The sequence below is a fragment of the Branchiostoma lanceolatum genome, chromosome 9, assembly GCF_035083965.1.
Source record: "Branchiostoma lanceolatum isolate klBraLanc5 chromosome 9, klBraLanc5.hap2, whole genome shotgun sequence".
Lineage (NCBI taxonomy): Eukaryota > Metazoa > Chordata > Leptocardii > Amphioxiformes > Branchiostomatidae > Branchiostoma > Branchiostoma lanceolatum.
In genome coordinates this window covers 4,771,778-4,789,578 of record NC_089730.1, presented here as the reverse complement: position 1 = coordinate 4,789,578, position 17,801 = coordinate 4,771,778, and the positions used below count along the sequence as shown (strand labels likewise).

Here is a 17,801-nt window from a genome sequence, read left to right as displayed (position 1 = left end):
GATGCCACTGTTTACCACATTTGCGTTGAGCTTTCTTATCAAAAGTGCACATGGTGATCTTTTAGTTTCACACGCCTACTGTAAATACTGTAGATACCATAGCCCCGCCCACCTCCGTCAAATCATAGAAATACAAAAATTAAAACGTAAAAATGCAAATATTTGACGGACATGCAGTCACTCTCTCATTGGCCATGGCCAAACCGCTAATTGTGATGGACAGTCAAGAACAGTCTATTAGGACTTGGATTCTCTATCAGTTCTCACCACACAACGACATCGTATCTTTGCTCCTTTGCTGATTTCGGTATGTAACGGTATGGTGTTATTGAACTACTATGTGTAGGAATGACTAGAAATTGGAATTTTTTTAATTCAAGTTTTAAGCCTCATAAAATGCTCTGGATGCCTTTAACATATTTGCATAGAAAATGTATATCACCAACTACATGCAATAGAAAAGCTAGCTAGCAATTTTAGGTTTGCTTATCTTTGTTGGATCACCATCAAGCAAAATCACTGATAGTTTTTCTTTTTTATTCACTGATCATCCTCTGTAAAAATACATTTACCAGTGTTGTAATGCCCCCTTGTGATTTTGTTGTGAACTGCAGAGCTGTGCAGATGAGAGGTGGGGAGACTGGAGACCACACCTAGCGATGGTCCTGTCCAACCACACCCAGCGACCAGAGGTGGACAGAAAGAGCATCATCACCCTCGGAGATACACTAGGTACGCAAGGTTGTGGTTTTGATAACGCCAATCATTGATTTCATTCTGAAAGACAACAAAAGTGAAGGCTAAAGAATTGTCTAAAAAATGTTTTTGAGACTGAGGAAAAATGGCTATTGACCAGACTAGCAGCGGATGTTAAACTAAGTATGTGGTTTTGCTAGATGTTTGTTTTTGTAATAGAGGCAACAGTTGACATTTAAGAAATGGCGGAAGGCTGTCTTAAAGTTATTCAACAGAAGTTAGGTACTTGCAACTAGTATTCAGCCCCTGGCTGCTAAGCCAGTAAGAGCAGAGGCCCCAGTACAATACAAGACAAACAATACAGAATCCTAGATATGGCAAAAGATAGTAATATATCATCAATCTCAATACGTTTGTGAAGGTTCAAGACATCCAGGTAAACAATATGTAGAAACAATTAAAACTCTACAACAGTTACTGGATAAAATTTGGAGATTTTCATCAATCTTATCTCTCTCTCTCTCTCTCTCTCTCTCTCTCTCTCTCTCTCTCTCCAATTTAACGTCTTTTGTTCCCCATCATCTGGGGGTTAGACGTGCTTGCACATGGATGGGGAAGCCCCAGAACTCCTCATCAAGTGCAAGTCCTTTTTTGTAGCAAGAGTTTCTTAATCTTTGTCTTGATTTTTTTCCAGGTTCTCGAGGCCTTCTCCATGCAGCCCACTTCTGTTACCTGATGGCACAGGCCAACTTTGGACACTACAGCAAGAAGGCCAGCAAGATGGTGCTGCTGGGGTCTAGTCACAGGTAACTTCAGGGCCTCCTGTATCTGCTTGTGTTCTCTATCTGCACAATCTAGGACATGTATGTACTGTAAATGCAAACATGTTCGCCAGGATTTAATTTTGCGGTATGGAGAAAATGGTGATTTTGAGTTCGTGTTTAAAACAATAAGTAGCGCTACAGTCACACAACGGAACGGGTTTTCACAGTGGTTTTAAGTTCTCGCTAAAGAATTCACCGCGAAAACGGCGAACATAAAACCACCACGAACATTTCTGCATTTACAGTACTTATTGTATTAGATGATTTGTCTTAAGGAAACAACTTGCAGTATGACAATAACTCGTCACACACAATAAAACTTCAAATAGTTCTTAACCTTCTCCCTGCTGCCTAACTCTGTTACCAATGGAGAATGGGGTGCCAAACGGCTAAGTGCAATATTGTACCAGAAATTGTTGCAATAAGGAATTCTTCTATATGTTCTTTGAACTTGGAAAAACACTTGAAATTTCAAATACATGTAATTGATGATTTTTTTCAAACCTCTAAGATTCTATTATATATGTTTGTTGCAACACAGAAAAAGATATCAGAGAATAAGAGATTCACTCAGGAACAACCAATGCTTCTTTCTGTAATGACTTGTTTATGTTTTCACATCTTGTAGCCTCCCCTTCATGGAGTTTGCTAGTAATGAAGCCATCCAGATGACAGAAGTGTATGAGTACGCCATGACTCTGGGCAATGCTGCACATTATATCCTACCCAGCTTCCAGGTATAAGAAAAATAGTCCTCAATACTTTTTCTGATATTTAAATCTGTATCACCTTCAATTTATCATTATGGTGGGTTTTTTTTTCAATTTCGACAGGTTTTGAATGCTCTCATGCTTTATTTTCAGGAGTACAAGTTTCTGTATGCAACAAGGCTAGCAGAGTGTGGTATGACAGCACAGGTATTTGACACTCTCTTTGCTGAACCTATAATGTCTAAGTCTCACCTTTTAAAAGGCACATGTATTTGTATAATGATGCATAGAAAATGTAGGCAATCTTGGATTATGTACCACTGAACTTCATGCTTATTTATGTCCAGGACCTGAAAATCATGGCTCTCACACCACAATTCCTATATTATATGCATGCAGGGATCTCCCTAGAAATATATAGCAGGATGGGGGGAGGGTGCCAGGCACAGGATATGTGTGGCGAGGGGGAGGTCTGGAGGGGGGCGCACACCTCTCTAAAGGAGAGAGGCTGTTGCATTTTGCCTTTTTCAGATATGATGGAAGTCATTTCCTGCAACTTCAGCTTTACATCTGAAATTTCCAGTTTTGAGCAAAAATACAGACTTTGCTGGGTAAAAATTGGAAAAATACCCTAAGTTTGAAGGCTGGATGGAGCTGGGATTAGAACAGGATGGAGGAGCGCCACTGTTCAATTCTTTAGGGAGATCCATGTGCATGTACAGTACATAACGTTTCCTTCTTGCCCCCCTCCCACCCCAGGCCCTGACATACTGTGAGTGTATAGTCTCAGCGGTGGAGAGAGCGCCGACGTCCTTCAGTAGTACGCTGATCGGCCAGCTGCACCAGCTGTCGGAGCGACTGTTCTGGCACGACCCCCAGTTCTCCAGCCTCAGCGCGGAGGAAGACCAGGACTACGAATGGATCAACAGCATCAGATACATGAACCAGCAAGTCCTGGTGAGGCCATAGAAGTTTTACATTTGTGACAACTAAATAGAGGAAGGAACATACTAGAAAGATAACATTTGCAAGTAGATGCAGAATATTTCACCCCCCAGTGTCAGCTAGAGTTTCAGTTTTTCAAATTGTTTGTATTGCATACCCGGTAAACTGCCTAATGGCGTAGCACACCAGGTATTAACTGAACAGTACAAGCTGCATATCCGGACAGATTTATCTGACCCACTCACAAATTGTGAGTGCAAATAAACTCTTTCCTCGACAAGTGACAATGACAAGATTTGGAAGCTATCAAACCTTTCAGGTTTTATCAAATAAATTAGTACGTTTATTACCGGTATCATAGAAGAAAGAAAAATGGCTATTTTAGTGTATGTAAAAATGCATTTTTTTGCATTGTAGGGTTTAATATTCTGATCACTAATATCATATTTCAGGAGGGTGCCCTGTTGCCATCATCGGCTAGTGACACCCCGATGTTTGTGGGGTCCACGGAGCCCAGTATCGACGGCACCAGCACCCCCACCCCTGGGGAAACCACCTACACGGGGATGGGGACGCCCCAGTATGACCCCAACCAACAGCAGGAGCAGTATGAAGGTAAGGCCTCGTGTAACAGTTCCAGAACAAGCTGCTAGGAGGCCCAAACCTATACCAACTCTTTTTTTACATCAAAAGCCATCTGCCACCAAACAATTAAGACACTAGCATGTCCTAGACAAAAGATTCTGCTGCAGTTCAAAGGTCACACTTTAGGGGGTCCAAACTTGACCGTCTTCCCACATACTAAATGTTGTCACAATTCATCCATAGGTTCTTAATTGAGGCTGACCACAAATATCTAGAAGCAAAAGCAAACACGTACACAGACATGGCAAAAACCATTCCTCCATTTTTCAGTGAAGTAAAAACAATAGCAGCGTAGACTTTGTTTTATTCAAGGAAATAAATGATATATTTTGCTATTGCAAGTCGCATGAGGTGTGGAAAAATACATGTATCATGTTAATAGATTCATATGTTATTTGTGCCATGCTTGTCTACATACATTGTGTATGTATCATACTAGGAAAGGAAATGTAGAAATTGGAAAGAAAAGTAGAGGACTGTCTCTTCATTTTCCACCCCTTACCCTTCTCCTTTCTGTGGCATAAATGTAACTGTATTGTGTGTGTGTAAGCTGTTTTAAGTGAATACATGTCTACAACAATCATTTACCTCCTTGCAGGTTACAACACCAGTGGAATGGACCCAACAGCCTACCAACAGCAGGGTGGAACAGACAGCCCCTACCAGCAGTACAATCAACAACAACAACAACAAATCGGTAAAGCATTTTACTTGTTTACAACAATCACAGACAAACAAACATGTATAATGATCAATTGGACTGGATATCTTGTTTTGAAGTTGCAAAAGGATCATTATCATGTTACATTTAGAATTGCATTGTTAGCTATGACATCTAGTTGCATTGCAGTCAGAATTACCCTGAGGAAGGTGACAGACGGTCACCAAAATGTTGGCTCTTGTTAGATATGTGGTTGAAAATAAAGAACTTTGCTATTCAGTCATTCCCATGTACATGTGTATGTAATTACCAGGGAAACAGGGTGTCCTTCGGGTGTCCCCTGCAAAATGAGGGCATCTAATTTCTTTATTTCCTTAGTATAGGGCATCCAGAAGACGCCCTGACACCATGCTGGCTAATAGCCTTGCCTGCACTGATGAACTTTTGAGCTTATGTTCTTTCCCATTCCCCAGATCCCAACAACTACCAGCCGTGGTCCAAGCCCGTCCCCAATGACATGAACCTAATGGCCTCCATGAACAGTGAGTACAGCACGACGTCCGTAGCCACCACCACAACTGACGGAGGCACCGAAGTCGAGAACGACGTACCAGACTACTACGACCAGATGGCCGGCCAAGTGGTACGTGTTTGTGTTTTTGGCGATGCCTCAGGGGCAAGCCTAATATTAGTTGTTAGTGTTCAAAACAAACAGTCCTTTAGAAGACTTGATGACAACAGTTCAGAAAAAAAAGTACTCAGAAAATCAAAGACAAATGATAGTGATTTTTTTTTTTGTGTACCTGGTATTTTGCTTGTCATTGTCTATAAATGGACTGATGTCATGTGAAAGAACAAGAAATAGTCATGCCTTGTTCAAGTACATGTACAAAAGTTACCAAATCTAGGATTGATGTGTTCAAAAATTCATATTTTTCTAGAGCTATATCATAGAGTGGAATTAGTTATCACCAAGCATCTTCACTGGATAGCTTTAAAGAATGCTTGCAGCTAAATGTGTAAAGGTTAGGTGTGACAGGTCGTTCATTGTAATATAACCAGCTGCTGCCATGCCGCATACCTACAAAGCTGGTGTGTTGCGCCGAAGGGCGGTTATACCGGCTATATAGTTGAAGATACAGAAAAGCTGATTCGTCAAGTTGAAAAAGACATGTATAAAGAATGATACAGAAAAGCTGATTCGTCAAGTTGAAAAAAACATGTATGGAAAGAAAGCAATGGTATTTTGTGAGAAGTAGAGATTATATAGCACAAGTCCTGCATGTTCTTTCTTTACCTCTGTTTCTATATCACAAATCCTATAATGTCTGTGTGATCTCATTCACTCAAAATACTAGCACAGTGTGTGTTCCATCCAGTGTGCTACTCTCACACAAGAGTGTCTCTCTTTTTCTCTGACTTGTCCTCTCCACCCAGAGCTTCAAAACTCTCGCGCCCAGTAGTCCCGAGGAGAGTCCGGGAGAGGGTCCGACCGACACCGCAGAGAAGGACTCAGAAAATAGCCCTGTAAACACGCTACTTGTAGTCTTCTTTCTGTAGCATTTCATTTTCATTTCTTGCTTTGGCTGTTCAGCATGCATAGCCAGGGCTGCCCAACTAGCCTACCGCTATTACAGAGGGCTAGTATCTTGCTTTTGCTAATGTTCAGAAATCACTGTAGTGTGGGTAGTGAATTTGGGGAAAACTTGGCATTACATGGTGATGCAAAAATTATTTTTAGGGTTGTAACATACAGAATAACTATCACAAACCCACAGTTCTTTCTGGCTGCTGTAAATCAATCTGTATTTTCTGTTCTATTCTGTTGCTTGATGTGCATGCATTATCAATGCATCGTTCTTCTTTTCTTTCTTTGTCACTTTCTTGTTTTCTGTTGTTAAACGGAGAATTGTATTCAGTACTGCTTTTTAATCACAGTTTTATATGCACAATCAGCTGTTCTGTTAAAATAAAAGTTGCAAACTGTTGTCTGTCATATTCTTAATTTTCTTTCAGTTTTGCTTATGTCTTGACAATGTTTTTCATCTTTTTCATGTTCAAACAATGGATTATTTCCCTGTACTACAATTTTTCATATCATGAGTTGTTTATTGATAGTCATGCAGCATTTGTTTTCAATATCAGTGATGCAAGCTCAATTGCTTAATAGCCTGTCAATGTCATATCTGTTTATGACTTGTAATTCATATTTGATTAAATGACTATTATCTATACTTTAATTCCTGTGCACATTTTTTTTCATTTTCAACATATTAATTTTCATTTTCAAAATATTAATTTTCATTTTCAAAATATTAATTTTAATTTTCAATATATTTATTTTCATTTTCAAAATATTGATTTTCATTTTCAAAATATTAATTTTTATTTTCAAAATTATATTCATTTTCAAAAAATATCGCTTTTTATTTTCAAAAAATATAAATTTTCATTTTCAAAAAATCTTTCCAGCGAATGGTTCAGCAGCAGCACCGAGGGACGCCGGACTCCCAGGGTTCCCACGGCCGTCTGCGCGCCCTCAGCGGAAGTTCCCACGCCTCCACCACGCGGGCGAGATCGATGAGCGGGTCGTCACAGCTGTCCCACGGGTCACAGCGGATGAGACGGAGACAGAGGACAACCTCAGAATCGTCACAGGTGAGAAGCTACTTCAAACACCCTCAAGACATCTTTAAACACCCTTGACAGTGACTTCATATTTGAGACTGCAGTACAAACATATTATCTGAGTTTCTATTAAGAGTTGAGATCTAGAATTCTTAGTTAGCTTGACATTAGAAATGAAGAAGCTCTGTATAAAGAAAGATTTATAGTTGTATTTTTTGATAACTTTTTTTGCGATTGGTTTTTCTATGATTTTTAGCCAATGAATATTGGTTTCATATTGACACATTTTTGTGCTACAGGTGGACATTAAGGAGGAACCGGGACAGAAAAAACAGGAAAAGGTATGTGAGATGTGACGATAGATTTTCACCAGGTCCCTATTATTTATAAATAATTCCATTTTTCTTTACAGACATTTCTCTATTTTTTCTTCTTTTAATGGAACCATATAGTAACTTTTCCCTTTGGGGGGGGGGGGGTGTTTCTTTTGGAACTGTTTCTTGGAAGGGTTTGAGTTGACATTGGAGCCCTTTATTTGCAGCAAGATCTTTTGACATGGAAAAAAATTGGGAAAACTTACAGTTGAGCCTGTAGACGAAATTTAGTTGAAATACAATCAAGAGATCATACTCCTTCTTCAAGATTTCTTGAGACTAGCATCAGATTTTTCACAACATCCCCTTCCCCCTTTCATACTATCATCATGAACTCAATCTAGCCGTCTGGCGGAAACAGAAAGACCAAACGCGTGAGCGTGAGCCCCTACCACGAAAGTCCCGAACAGTTTGCACAACCGAGCCAAAACAGAGACTCAGCCAAACTAGAACTTGCCATGTCAGTAGGTAACAGTCAACTACAGGACCAGTGTCATGACAGCGGACTAGATGCAAGGGGTAGCAGTTTGTTTTGGAGAGAGGAAGCCGTTGTGAGAAGGAAACTCTTTCAGTTAGAAGTGATCGAAGAACAAGAGGGCGAAGAAAGCTCTCCAAGACATGTGAAAGATTCAGACAAGGAGACAGATACAGGAAGGGGAGAAGTAGGAAGGAAGGGTGATCAGGAAGTCTTGAAGGTATCGACCCTTCCTCCGCAAAGTCAAGAAGCTGCCAAAAGTGATCTCAGAGTTGTAGAAGGCCAGGAGGGCACTGCCTTAGCAGAGACTCAAAAGTCAGACAAGGCAAAAACTCAGGAGGTAGACACAGAAGTTGGCCGTTCATCTAACAGTTGACAGTTTTTTTATAGATCATTTGGAAGATATCATCCTCCTTTGGTTCCCTTAACAGTTGCTGACTTTTTATCTATATTTTATAATATACTTTGGAGGATGTAAAGTTTTTTTTCTGTTATATATAGGTCGTACATGTTCATTTGTTTCTTTAGAACCAAGTTTGGAGATACTTGAGGTAGCTTTCTCCGTACACCTTTTTTAGCTTTCCTAGCATCCTTTTTGTGTAACCCCATGCTATTCTATTGTAACAGTTGTCTTTCTGATGTTGTGTTCCCCTTTCATGACTATCTTCAACTATTGCTCTTTTGTATGTTCATTGTGATAGTTTGTTTCGTTGTTCTGTTGGTGTGTTGTATGAAGTTGGATACTTGTAGTTCAATGGTAGACCAGGAAGAATTGTATGTGAATAAGAGAATTCTAAAATAGCACCAATCTTGTCTTCTGTCTGTCTCTGACATTTCAGTCTTAGGAGACTGTTTTGCTGCTGGACGTATGTTGCAGCTTCTATCAAAATGGCAATCTTATAAAGATAGCCATTATTCTTACAACAAAATTGATTCAACAACAAGAATTCAGACACTTTCACAAACACCCTTACCCTCAATCCTTCCTGGTCTGTGCTGTACTATTTAGTATTACAGGAACACAATTTTGCTGTTTCTCTCCATTTGTTGTTTCCACATGTTTCTCTTGTTAAAAACTGCTCCAAAATCATATCCCTAAAGCCCCTGTCACACAGCAAAAAATCTGCCTTCGAGTCTGCGAGCTCTAAATTACGTTTTCCGCAATAGTGCGCCTGGTGTTTTCAGAATCATCTCGCAATTTTTAGAGATCAGTTGATGTTTGCAGTTCTCAAGCTCCATCCAATGTGATGGGATAGATTTTCAGGTGCAAAATCTGTTGATTTATGGCGACTCTGGCGATTTATAAACTCAGCAACTTTCTGAGAAAAACAAATACAACCAAAGCTTGATGATTGTGTGACAGGGGCTTAAAAAAACTGGCATTAATGGCAGTAGCCTATAAGCTATAGTTGGCAGTAGCCTATAACCTATAGTTGTGATACTTGTTTAATGCTTGTTGTAAGGCATAATTCCACTTGTACACCCAATTTGTTGCACTTGTACCCTTTTCGATGCTGTACATGTGTGTTGTGAACTTCTTATCATGTTGACCTGTCCACACAACTCTCTCACCCCCTCTCTCTCTCTCTCTCTGCGTGCATGTTCGTTTCCGACAGGTCCCCAACTCTAGGCAGGCTAGTGCCAAACCAAAGGACTCAAATAAGGCCTCGCAAAGTCACCAGGGACAAAAAAACTCAGCCCAGGTAGAGGTTCATCTAAACACAAACAGCACATACTTGTTACTAATTCGCACAACATAAAATTGAGCTTTTTGGTGCATTTTTTTTTGGTTAAGGCACAACTTCTTCAGTTATGCTTGGTGCAATTTTTTTTCAGGCACTATATTTTTAAAGTTTTGGTTAAGCATGGCACATGCTTTGAGGGAATTAGCAAATACTATCATCATTAAATTTTGGTTTATCATATGAAATAGAATAAATGGAATATGCTTTACAAGACACAATTATTTTCAAGGGAAGAATATCTAAGAATGTGGCAAATAGTAAAAAGTGAACCAGATAAAAAAGGGAATGTTTTGGACCGTAAAAAAAGTTTTGGAATATTTTCCCTTTTTTTAAGAAAAAACAGAAGTAAATGTCATCGGGTATTGTGTTACTCATTCCCTCAAAGCATGATGCTACCAGGTGCAAATGGTCCGTTGGATAATGGTATAACTTTGATAAGCCAGGATTGATGCATGTAATAGCTTGTAGATAACTACAATGTATGGTAAGGGTAAACTGGTCCTACTGTTCTTTCTTATCTTTGGTTGCACTCCTGTCAAAACACTGACTAACAAACAACAGCACTTTACCATATTTTCATGGTTTGGGTCCTATTCTGTGGTGCAAGCCCTGGGCACTGTATTCTCTAACATGTGCTACCACATTAACATATTATGGACAAAGTTTCTGGGTGCTTTCTGAAACTAAGATTTCATTATATATGCAACCTGGAATAACATACATACATGTATGGAGCCAGGTTTCTTCCAAATAATTGCATGGTTTCAGAGTAAAGAAATTTTAACATCCTTCCGTACAAAAGAAAACTCTTTCCCACTTTGAATATAATCAAGGAAAGGAAAGAAATATGTTTCAGTGATTTCTAGTACATTTTAGTAAAAAAAATTGGTATTTTAGTCCTTTAAATGAATTTTACACTCGTTTTCTTAAAGTTTTGTCTCTTCACCCAGCAGCTTAGTTCTTGTCAACAGTTCTTCCTTGCTGACCTTTTACCTTTAACCTTTCTTGAACCACTTCTCTTCTTAACCCTTGTAGAGGTCAGGAGGAACGTCATGGCTGGGAGGGCTCTTCAACAAAATGATGAGGGGCAAGAACGAGATTCACCTTCCTGATGATACCAACAAATCTGTGAGTTTTCTCTTCTGTAGCACTATTTCCGCCATGCATGTATGAATCTATAGTACTGGTCTCCATCCGTTTCTTCATTTTCCCTCAACTTCTTGTACACAGTTAGTAATTCTAAGTTATCCAAATAAGTGGCGTTGGCTTGGCGTAACAGTTAGAGTGTTGGAGTCAGAACCAATAGGTCCCGGGTTTGATACTCACTATGCCCCAACGTTGTGCCCTTGGGAAAGGCACTTTACACGACCTTCCCTGGTGGTGGAGTGACGCCCACAGAGCCTCTTCGGCTAATCTGTCAAAATGTGTACCATAAACACACTACGGATTTGGTGCGCCAATGTGCCAACATCTGCACATTGACATTCACCAAGAGCCGTTAATTTTTTATTTCTTTCAAAATCCGAATACTGTCATCAAACCTCCATATCTGAAGTGCAACCTTGTCTAACCTCCAAAAATAGAGAGAGAATTCTGAGTGCCACATACATGTACAAGTGCAGTTTCTGTGAAAGTTCATCAAAGTTATGGCACTGTCATGGTTAGTTGGAGAGCCTTGTCTATACATGTATGTCTTCACAGTTAAACTAAAGAAAGAAAGAACGTTCTTTACAGAAATGTGCTAAAGTCTCTGGACTTTTCCTTTGCAGATTGTTTGGGACGCTACGAGGGGCAAGTGGATAAACCAGAATGAAGCTGAAGAGGAGGTAAGGGTGCCATGTTGGAAACTATAGGTCTTGTTCCATGTTGTCAATTTACAGGCTGTAGCAGGTTATTAGAATGTGACTTGGCTTATGCACATAAAATAGATATATGTACACTGCAATACAAGATGATAAATAATAGTAATATTCTAGTATACTACACATTGTCAGGGTCAGTAGTGGCCAGCCACTTTTCATTTGTGGCTTTGGGAAAATGACAGCACTGATACTCTGAGTATTCAACCAGTCTCAACTTTATTTTTGTCTTTTGATTTCAAGAATCTACTCATCATAGCTGGCTCTACTGAAACATTGTTACCAGCCAGTTGTCATGGAATAAAGGAATTAAACAAGTCAAACCTTTTGTCTCCCCCCAGGACGCTGCACCCCCACCTCCCCCTCCTAAGGACCCCATGCCGTCCCCTGCCGGTGGACCGGCCCCACCACCTGGTAACACACCCAACAGGTTCTCTAGGAGAGCAGGTAGGATATCTTTGTTTTATGTGTAGATGACATCTTACATATCTTACACCTTTCCAGGCTAGGCTAACCTAGCCAAACACCTGATTCTCTACTCTTCCCTAGAGCTGTGTTCAAATTTTGTGTGCAAGTACACTGGTTTAGAAATAGGTCTGGACCTGAAATACTTGTTCCAATGTTCCAATCTTCCACAAGGATAAAAGCATGTTTTAACTGACAGGAACATAATTTTTAATGTTAGACACAAGCCTATTACATGGCATCCATAATAGTGACCACAGCAAAATCTATGAGGTATTCATTTTATGAAAACAAAGATGGAAATTGGACCCTTACAAAATTGTTCTTCTGTTCTGCACTAGTGCTCAGACTCAGAGGCTGTCACTGTGATTTTATGGACTAAATATATCTGTCAAAGTTCCCATCCCCTTACCTGTCATCCTAGTCAGACTTAATCTAATTAGAAACAGGTCCAGTACTGGTATACTAGCGTTCCAGTATTTTGCACCTGTACTTATGAGGGGTGATCAATAAGTTCTCGGCCTCACCCAGAAATAAAGTGCACAACTCAAATTTTGGGAAATAATTATGTAGTATGAAGTCTTTTATGTATGTCTACCAAGTTTCAAATCGTTGTGATCATTACTTTGCAGACGGCACTCAGTAACATTAGGTGAGGTAGAAGGATACAAACATGGACAATTGAGCTGCGACCTGAGGTGTGCTGGCCAACTTGCTCTGATGAAAGTCGGATACCCACTTCTTTTTAGTTGAAATAAGAAGGGAATCTTCATCAAACATTTTGACAATGTCTTCGGAGATTTTATGCGAATTCTTGGCCCGAGGAACTCGACCCACATATCTCTGATCAGAGTTCAACATTGTTTTTCGCATCACTTACCTTCTAGTTTTCAAATGGACATGGACTAAAAAATATTGACCACAATAATTTGAAGTTTGGTGTATATTGCTAAACATGTCATACTTTATAATTATGCCCCAAAATTTGAGATGTGGACCTTATTTCTGGGTGAGGCCGAGGACTTATTGATCACCACTCGTTATGAATCATACAGCTCTACTAATTCCTGTCCAGTGTTTATAAGTCCAGAACTATAAATGTTTGCATGTTTTCCCCGCAGGTCCTACGGGAAAGTACGTAGACGTGCTGAACCAGAGCGGTACGACGAAGCCAGCCGCCCCTCCCCCCGACCTGTTCCCAGGGATGGCGCCGGGAGGGAACGCCATGCCCAACCTGTTTGTACCTACTGCTGGTGAGAATCAACTTACATCTTAGTCCATTCAACTTATGTTGTGTTTGACTTAGAAATAAAAAGAAGAAGCCTTTATTTTTGTTAATAGTAGAAGTCTTATTCCTTATCAAAATTGTCATTATACACAAAATAAGTACCCGAGTTATCAGCCAAGGATTGATGTGTTCAAAAATTTGTCTTTTCCGAGAACCATATTAGAATGGAACTCGTTGTCATAAAGTACTGTAGGAACATCTTCACTAAATAGCTTTAAGGAACGGTTGCAGTCAGACATGCAAAGACTAAGTGTAACAGACCGTTCGGTGTAATATAACCAGCTGCTGTTGCGCCGCGTGCCTGCGAAGCTGGTGTGACGCCTAATTGCAGTTATACCGGCTATATAGATACAGATACAGATACAGAAAATGTCCATTTCCAAGTGACATGTTGCTACAGATCAAGTGTGTGAAACAGGAGTTATTATAAAGTACTACCTTGGTAGTAATATTAAACTTATTAGATTGTTTGCAGAGGGTATATGAAATTAAGTATAAACAAAAACTTAATTTTTTTACCCTTCATCGTTTGTTCAATATGTTTTTGATACATTCATCATTTTCAAAATATGTTACTAGTATAATGTATTTTTTGCTCTTTCACTTCAAGTCGATAGTGTAAACTATATCCAGTATCCAGTGAACTACAAAGGATATTTTCATGCACTGCAGTACCAGCATGCTTCACTAGGGGGCATCCCTGCAATGTGTAAAGCTTATCTCCTCTCCTTGCAGTACCCACGTCGGATGCCAACGAACCGCAGGGCTCGCAGCTCCAGGGGACGATGACCCAGGGTAACCCACAGGGAACCCCTGCACCGACCCAGGCACAACAACAACAACAACAACAACCCATGGTGAGGAGAGCCATTTGGGCTAGTCACAATATCGTTCCGACCGTGACCGCGTTTGGGCCGGGGCAAAGTGCCGTCTTTCGTTCGCTGGAGACCATCACTGAAAGGGGATCGCCCGTCAGTTGAGAGAAACTTTTACCGTGTCTCGTAGAGAGCCCCCCTAGCAGTACAACGAGAAATTGCAATAAAATCACCAATAATAGACACTCTTATAGTTTAGGTTTTTAGTACTATCCCCTTGTTGCTATCCTCTAGGAAAATTAGCTCCTTTCTTTAACAACTTAATACTAAATATTAGAACCCTACTAGAATACTCCCTATTAGAACCTAGCTTTTGTTTCAATAAGGCCATGTTGATTTGATTATATGGATGACATCCTCTGTGAACCCCAAAACTGATGTGAGCGTGCAAATAAAAAGAAATGTTTTCAAAAAAAAAGTTGAATTCATCATAAAATCTACGTGGTCAGGAAGGTTGAACAAATGACTTACCACACAGAGAATGCTATACCAAATAATGGATTCTTCATTTTTGTTTTTTGCACATCTTCTTCTTTGAGTTTGGGATTCTAGACATTAGTTTTCTGAAATATCTTTTTGCAATTTACGGCATGTATGTGCCCATTTTATAGCTGCTTTGCGTGATTCATGGTAGAACTGTTTTTCTTTTCTTTGGAAATGGACGAAAATTGATGCGCATGCGGATGTCATCCATAATCAAATCAACATGGCCTAACTAGGTTTTGTCTATATAGCCCAGGTTATCTACAAATATAAGACTACCTTTCAATGTGGGTTTATTAATTTACCAATACCAACAAAGAGCTAAAAGGTAAGAAAAAAAAAAAAATTGACTGATTTTACTAACACCACTAATCATTATGAAATTACGGTACCGCAGTGCTTTTTACTGAACCATGTGTTTCAAACTTGTGTTTTCTCCACTTTAGTTCTATAACCCCAACGAGCCAACGACAACAGCTGCCCTGGCCCCGCCTACAAGTACCTCTAACACACAGGCTCAGGTAACATTTTGTTTTTGTTTGTTTGTTTGTCTGTAAGAACAAACAGAATGTGTATCTGTCTCATGTTTTTCCGTTGCCATATTGATTTGATTATATGGATGACATCCACTGGAAACTGCAAAACTGTTGCAAGCGTGCGAATAAAAAAAGTTTGGCAAAAAAAAAGAAATCTAGGTGGTCAGAAAGATTGAAATCATGACCAAACACACAGAGTATCATGGTATACCCAACAATTATAGATTCTTCATTTTTGGTCTTTCACATCATCTTTGACTTTGGAATTAACTTTGGCAATTTAGATATCAGTATTCCAATATTTTTCTTGCAATATATGCATATATTTGCTCATTTTGCAGCTGCTTTGTATGATTTACAGTAAGTTTGAAAACTATTTTCTTTTTGGAAACAGATGAAAATTGATGCACGCACAGATATCATCCAAACAATCAAATCAACATGGCTTTAGCCCTTGCGTCTTTTTTCACCATCATTGTTGACTTCTCTGATTTTATACGTACAAATACAGACATCACACAAACCCAAGGCACCTCTCAGATTCTGAAACATTCTGTCCTCTCCTATAATCTCTAAACAGCATAATTTCAGTTAAATTTCTATCTTCACTGCTGCCTCTTCAATTTTTTTGCTTTTCTTCAACTTAAGAAAGTGATTTAAGATGCTGCATCAGTTCATGGAGTCTTGTCTTCAAGTAGTTTATCTTCAAGAAATAATGTTTTTATTTTGTAAAGTTTTGGGCTTTAATTCAACACAAAGGAACTCACCATGAATTTTCGGTTGGAACTCCAACCCTCCTCAGATGTTTGATTCACTGCACTGAACGCCAGGAAGCATAATGTTTTTCTTATTTACTTTACTTTTTGTAGTCTCAGAGCCTTTTTGAGGGCAGTATGTTTTTAAATTACTGTCTTTGGTATGATATGATGCAGTATTGGAAAGCAGTGCCCATTCCTTCTTTTACCTCCCCAACCTAAGTCAGGTATCTATTTTGTAGTCTAAAGGCCTTCCCAAAGACATGACGTCTAGCCAGGAACCTCAGAAATCAAACACTTGGCCATTTTGACATAGGAAACTAGATTTTAAATCATCAAAAGCTGAACAGTAATATTTGCCGTGGTTTCTCTTCTTGTTTGATGCTTAATTCAAAATAAAATCCTAGCTGATCTAAACATAACATATAGTAAAGTTAATATACCAACAATTAAAGGAGTTCAATTTCTTGTTTCTTTACTTTCGTTTACTTTTAGAGATCCAAAGATCAATATGTTCACAGACATATCATTCACATACTTGTATATTGGTGCAATCTATAGATTAATAGCATAAACTATATGCCATAGGTCCCTACAAGCACAACAAAAAAATTAAAGTAGTAGATCAAAGAAGAAATTTTGTTCCATTGGCAATATTTGTATAGTGGAGAAAGTTATTTTATAAAACAATTGAAGGAGAAAGGAATAAGGTAGTTTTTGTAAGATTATGGATTTTTAAAATCATCATTTTGGCAGCCAAGATATGTGCTACTTGAAAACTGGTCTTCGGAACTGTTGCAGTTTGCACCCGATAATTTCCTTATAAATATATTTTTAAAAAAGAACAATTGAAGGAAAAAGGAATAAGATTACTCATCATTTTTTTTGCAGAAAAAAATTATGCCTTTTTAAAGTTGTCATTTTGGCAGACAAAGACATGTACTATTTGAAAACTGGTCTCTAGAACTGTTTCAGTTTACACCCGATAATTTCCTTATAACTAGATTTTTAAAAAAGAACAATTATAATTATTGAAGGAAAAAGGAATAAGATTACCTTGCAGAAAAAAATTATGCCTTTTTAAAGTTGTCATTTTGACAGCAAAGACATGTACTATTTGAAAACTGGTCTTCGACATTATTGCAGTTTGCACCCAATAATTTTTTTTTTATAAATAGAATATTCCTTTTTGTTTTTGTATAAAAAATTTATGGCTTTTTTAAGTCATCATTTTGGCAGCAAACGCTGTACTACATGAAAACTGGTCTCCGAACTGTTGCCGCTTGCACCCGATAATTTCCTCCCACACTTTTGCGTTGAGAAGCCATAGCCAGTTGAGTTGACAGTAATGGGTGTGTTGTTGTTTTTGCCCTCCCACACATAGCTGTCTCGGTCGAGCTCTATGAGTTCTATGTCCTACGAGGTCAGCCACCTCCTTAAAGCCCAGGTATCTGAGTTGTGCTTTGGCTTTTGTGGTGTCTGTCTTCATTTAGAGAGAAGAAGAAAACAAGCACTAATTTCTGCACCGTTTTTCTTAGCCCGAGTGCCATTTTATTTAGTTTGCTAGGGCTCGCATTTCTCCAGGACCCATCCCCCTGTCTAGGGACAGAAATTAGCTTATTGGAACGGACAAAAATTTCACCCTCTCCGTCCAAAAACAATCTGAAGTTCAATTGACATGAAAATGTATTTTTCGTAAACTTAAAGGCAACCCAAGCAATATTAGGGCCGAAAATCGGATTTTGAAAGTCAATTTATTTAGTCATTTTTATACATGATTAGTTGAAACAACACTAATGTGAAAACTCACTGAAATTTGTCGCCGGGTTTTTGTAGA

At 39.0% G+C, this 17,801-nt stretch overlaps 1 protein-coding gene across 6 annotated transcripts in view; it reads left to right on the top strand.

Moving 5' to 3' along the window:
• Nucleotides 1-17,801, top strand: part of LOC136442427 (protein transport protein Sec16A-like) — a 41,330-nt gene that overhangs the window by 19,853 nt on the left and 3,676 nt on the right. For 2 of the 6 annotated variants that reach the window (XM_066439272.1, XM_066439271.1), the window contains exons 12-30: nt 615-732; nt 1,391-1,502; nt 2,149-2,257; nt 2,384-2,437; nt 2,990-3,187; nt 3,628-3,790; nt 4,419-4,517; nt 4,955-5,124; nt 5,919-6,008; nt 6,954-7,139; nt 7,409-7,450; nt 9,575-9,661; nt 10,739-10,831; nt 11,473-11,529; nt 11,904-12,009; nt 13,149-13,280; nt 14,051-14,172; nt 15,120-15,194; nt 17,349-17,411. In XM_066439272.1, coding sequence (XP_066295369.1) covers nt 615-732; nt 1,391-1,502; nt 2,149-2,257; nt 2,384-2,437; nt 2,990-3,187; nt 3,628-3,790; nt 4,419-4,517; nt 4,955-5,124; nt 5,919-6,008; nt 6,954-7,139; nt 7,409-7,450; nt 9,575-9,661; nt 10,739-10,831; nt 11,473-11,529; nt 11,904-12,009; nt 13,149-13,280; nt 14,051-14,172; nt 15,120-15,194; nt 17,349-17,411 — 2,076 coding nt within the window. The remainder of the gene's footprint in view (nt 1-614; nt 733-1,390; nt 1,503-2,148; nt 2,258-2,383; nt 2,438-2,989; nt 3,188-3,627; nt 3,791-4,418; nt 4,518-4,954; nt 5,125-5,918; nt 6,009-6,953; nt 7,140-7,408; nt 7,451-9,574; nt 9,662-10,738; nt 10,832-11,472; nt 11,530-11,903; nt 12,010-13,148; nt 13,281-14,050; nt 14,173-15,119; nt 15,195-17,348; nt 17,412-17,801) is intronic. The other 4 variants (XM_066439274.1, XM_066439273.1, XM_066439275.1 and 1 more) reach the window with 3 other exon arrangements.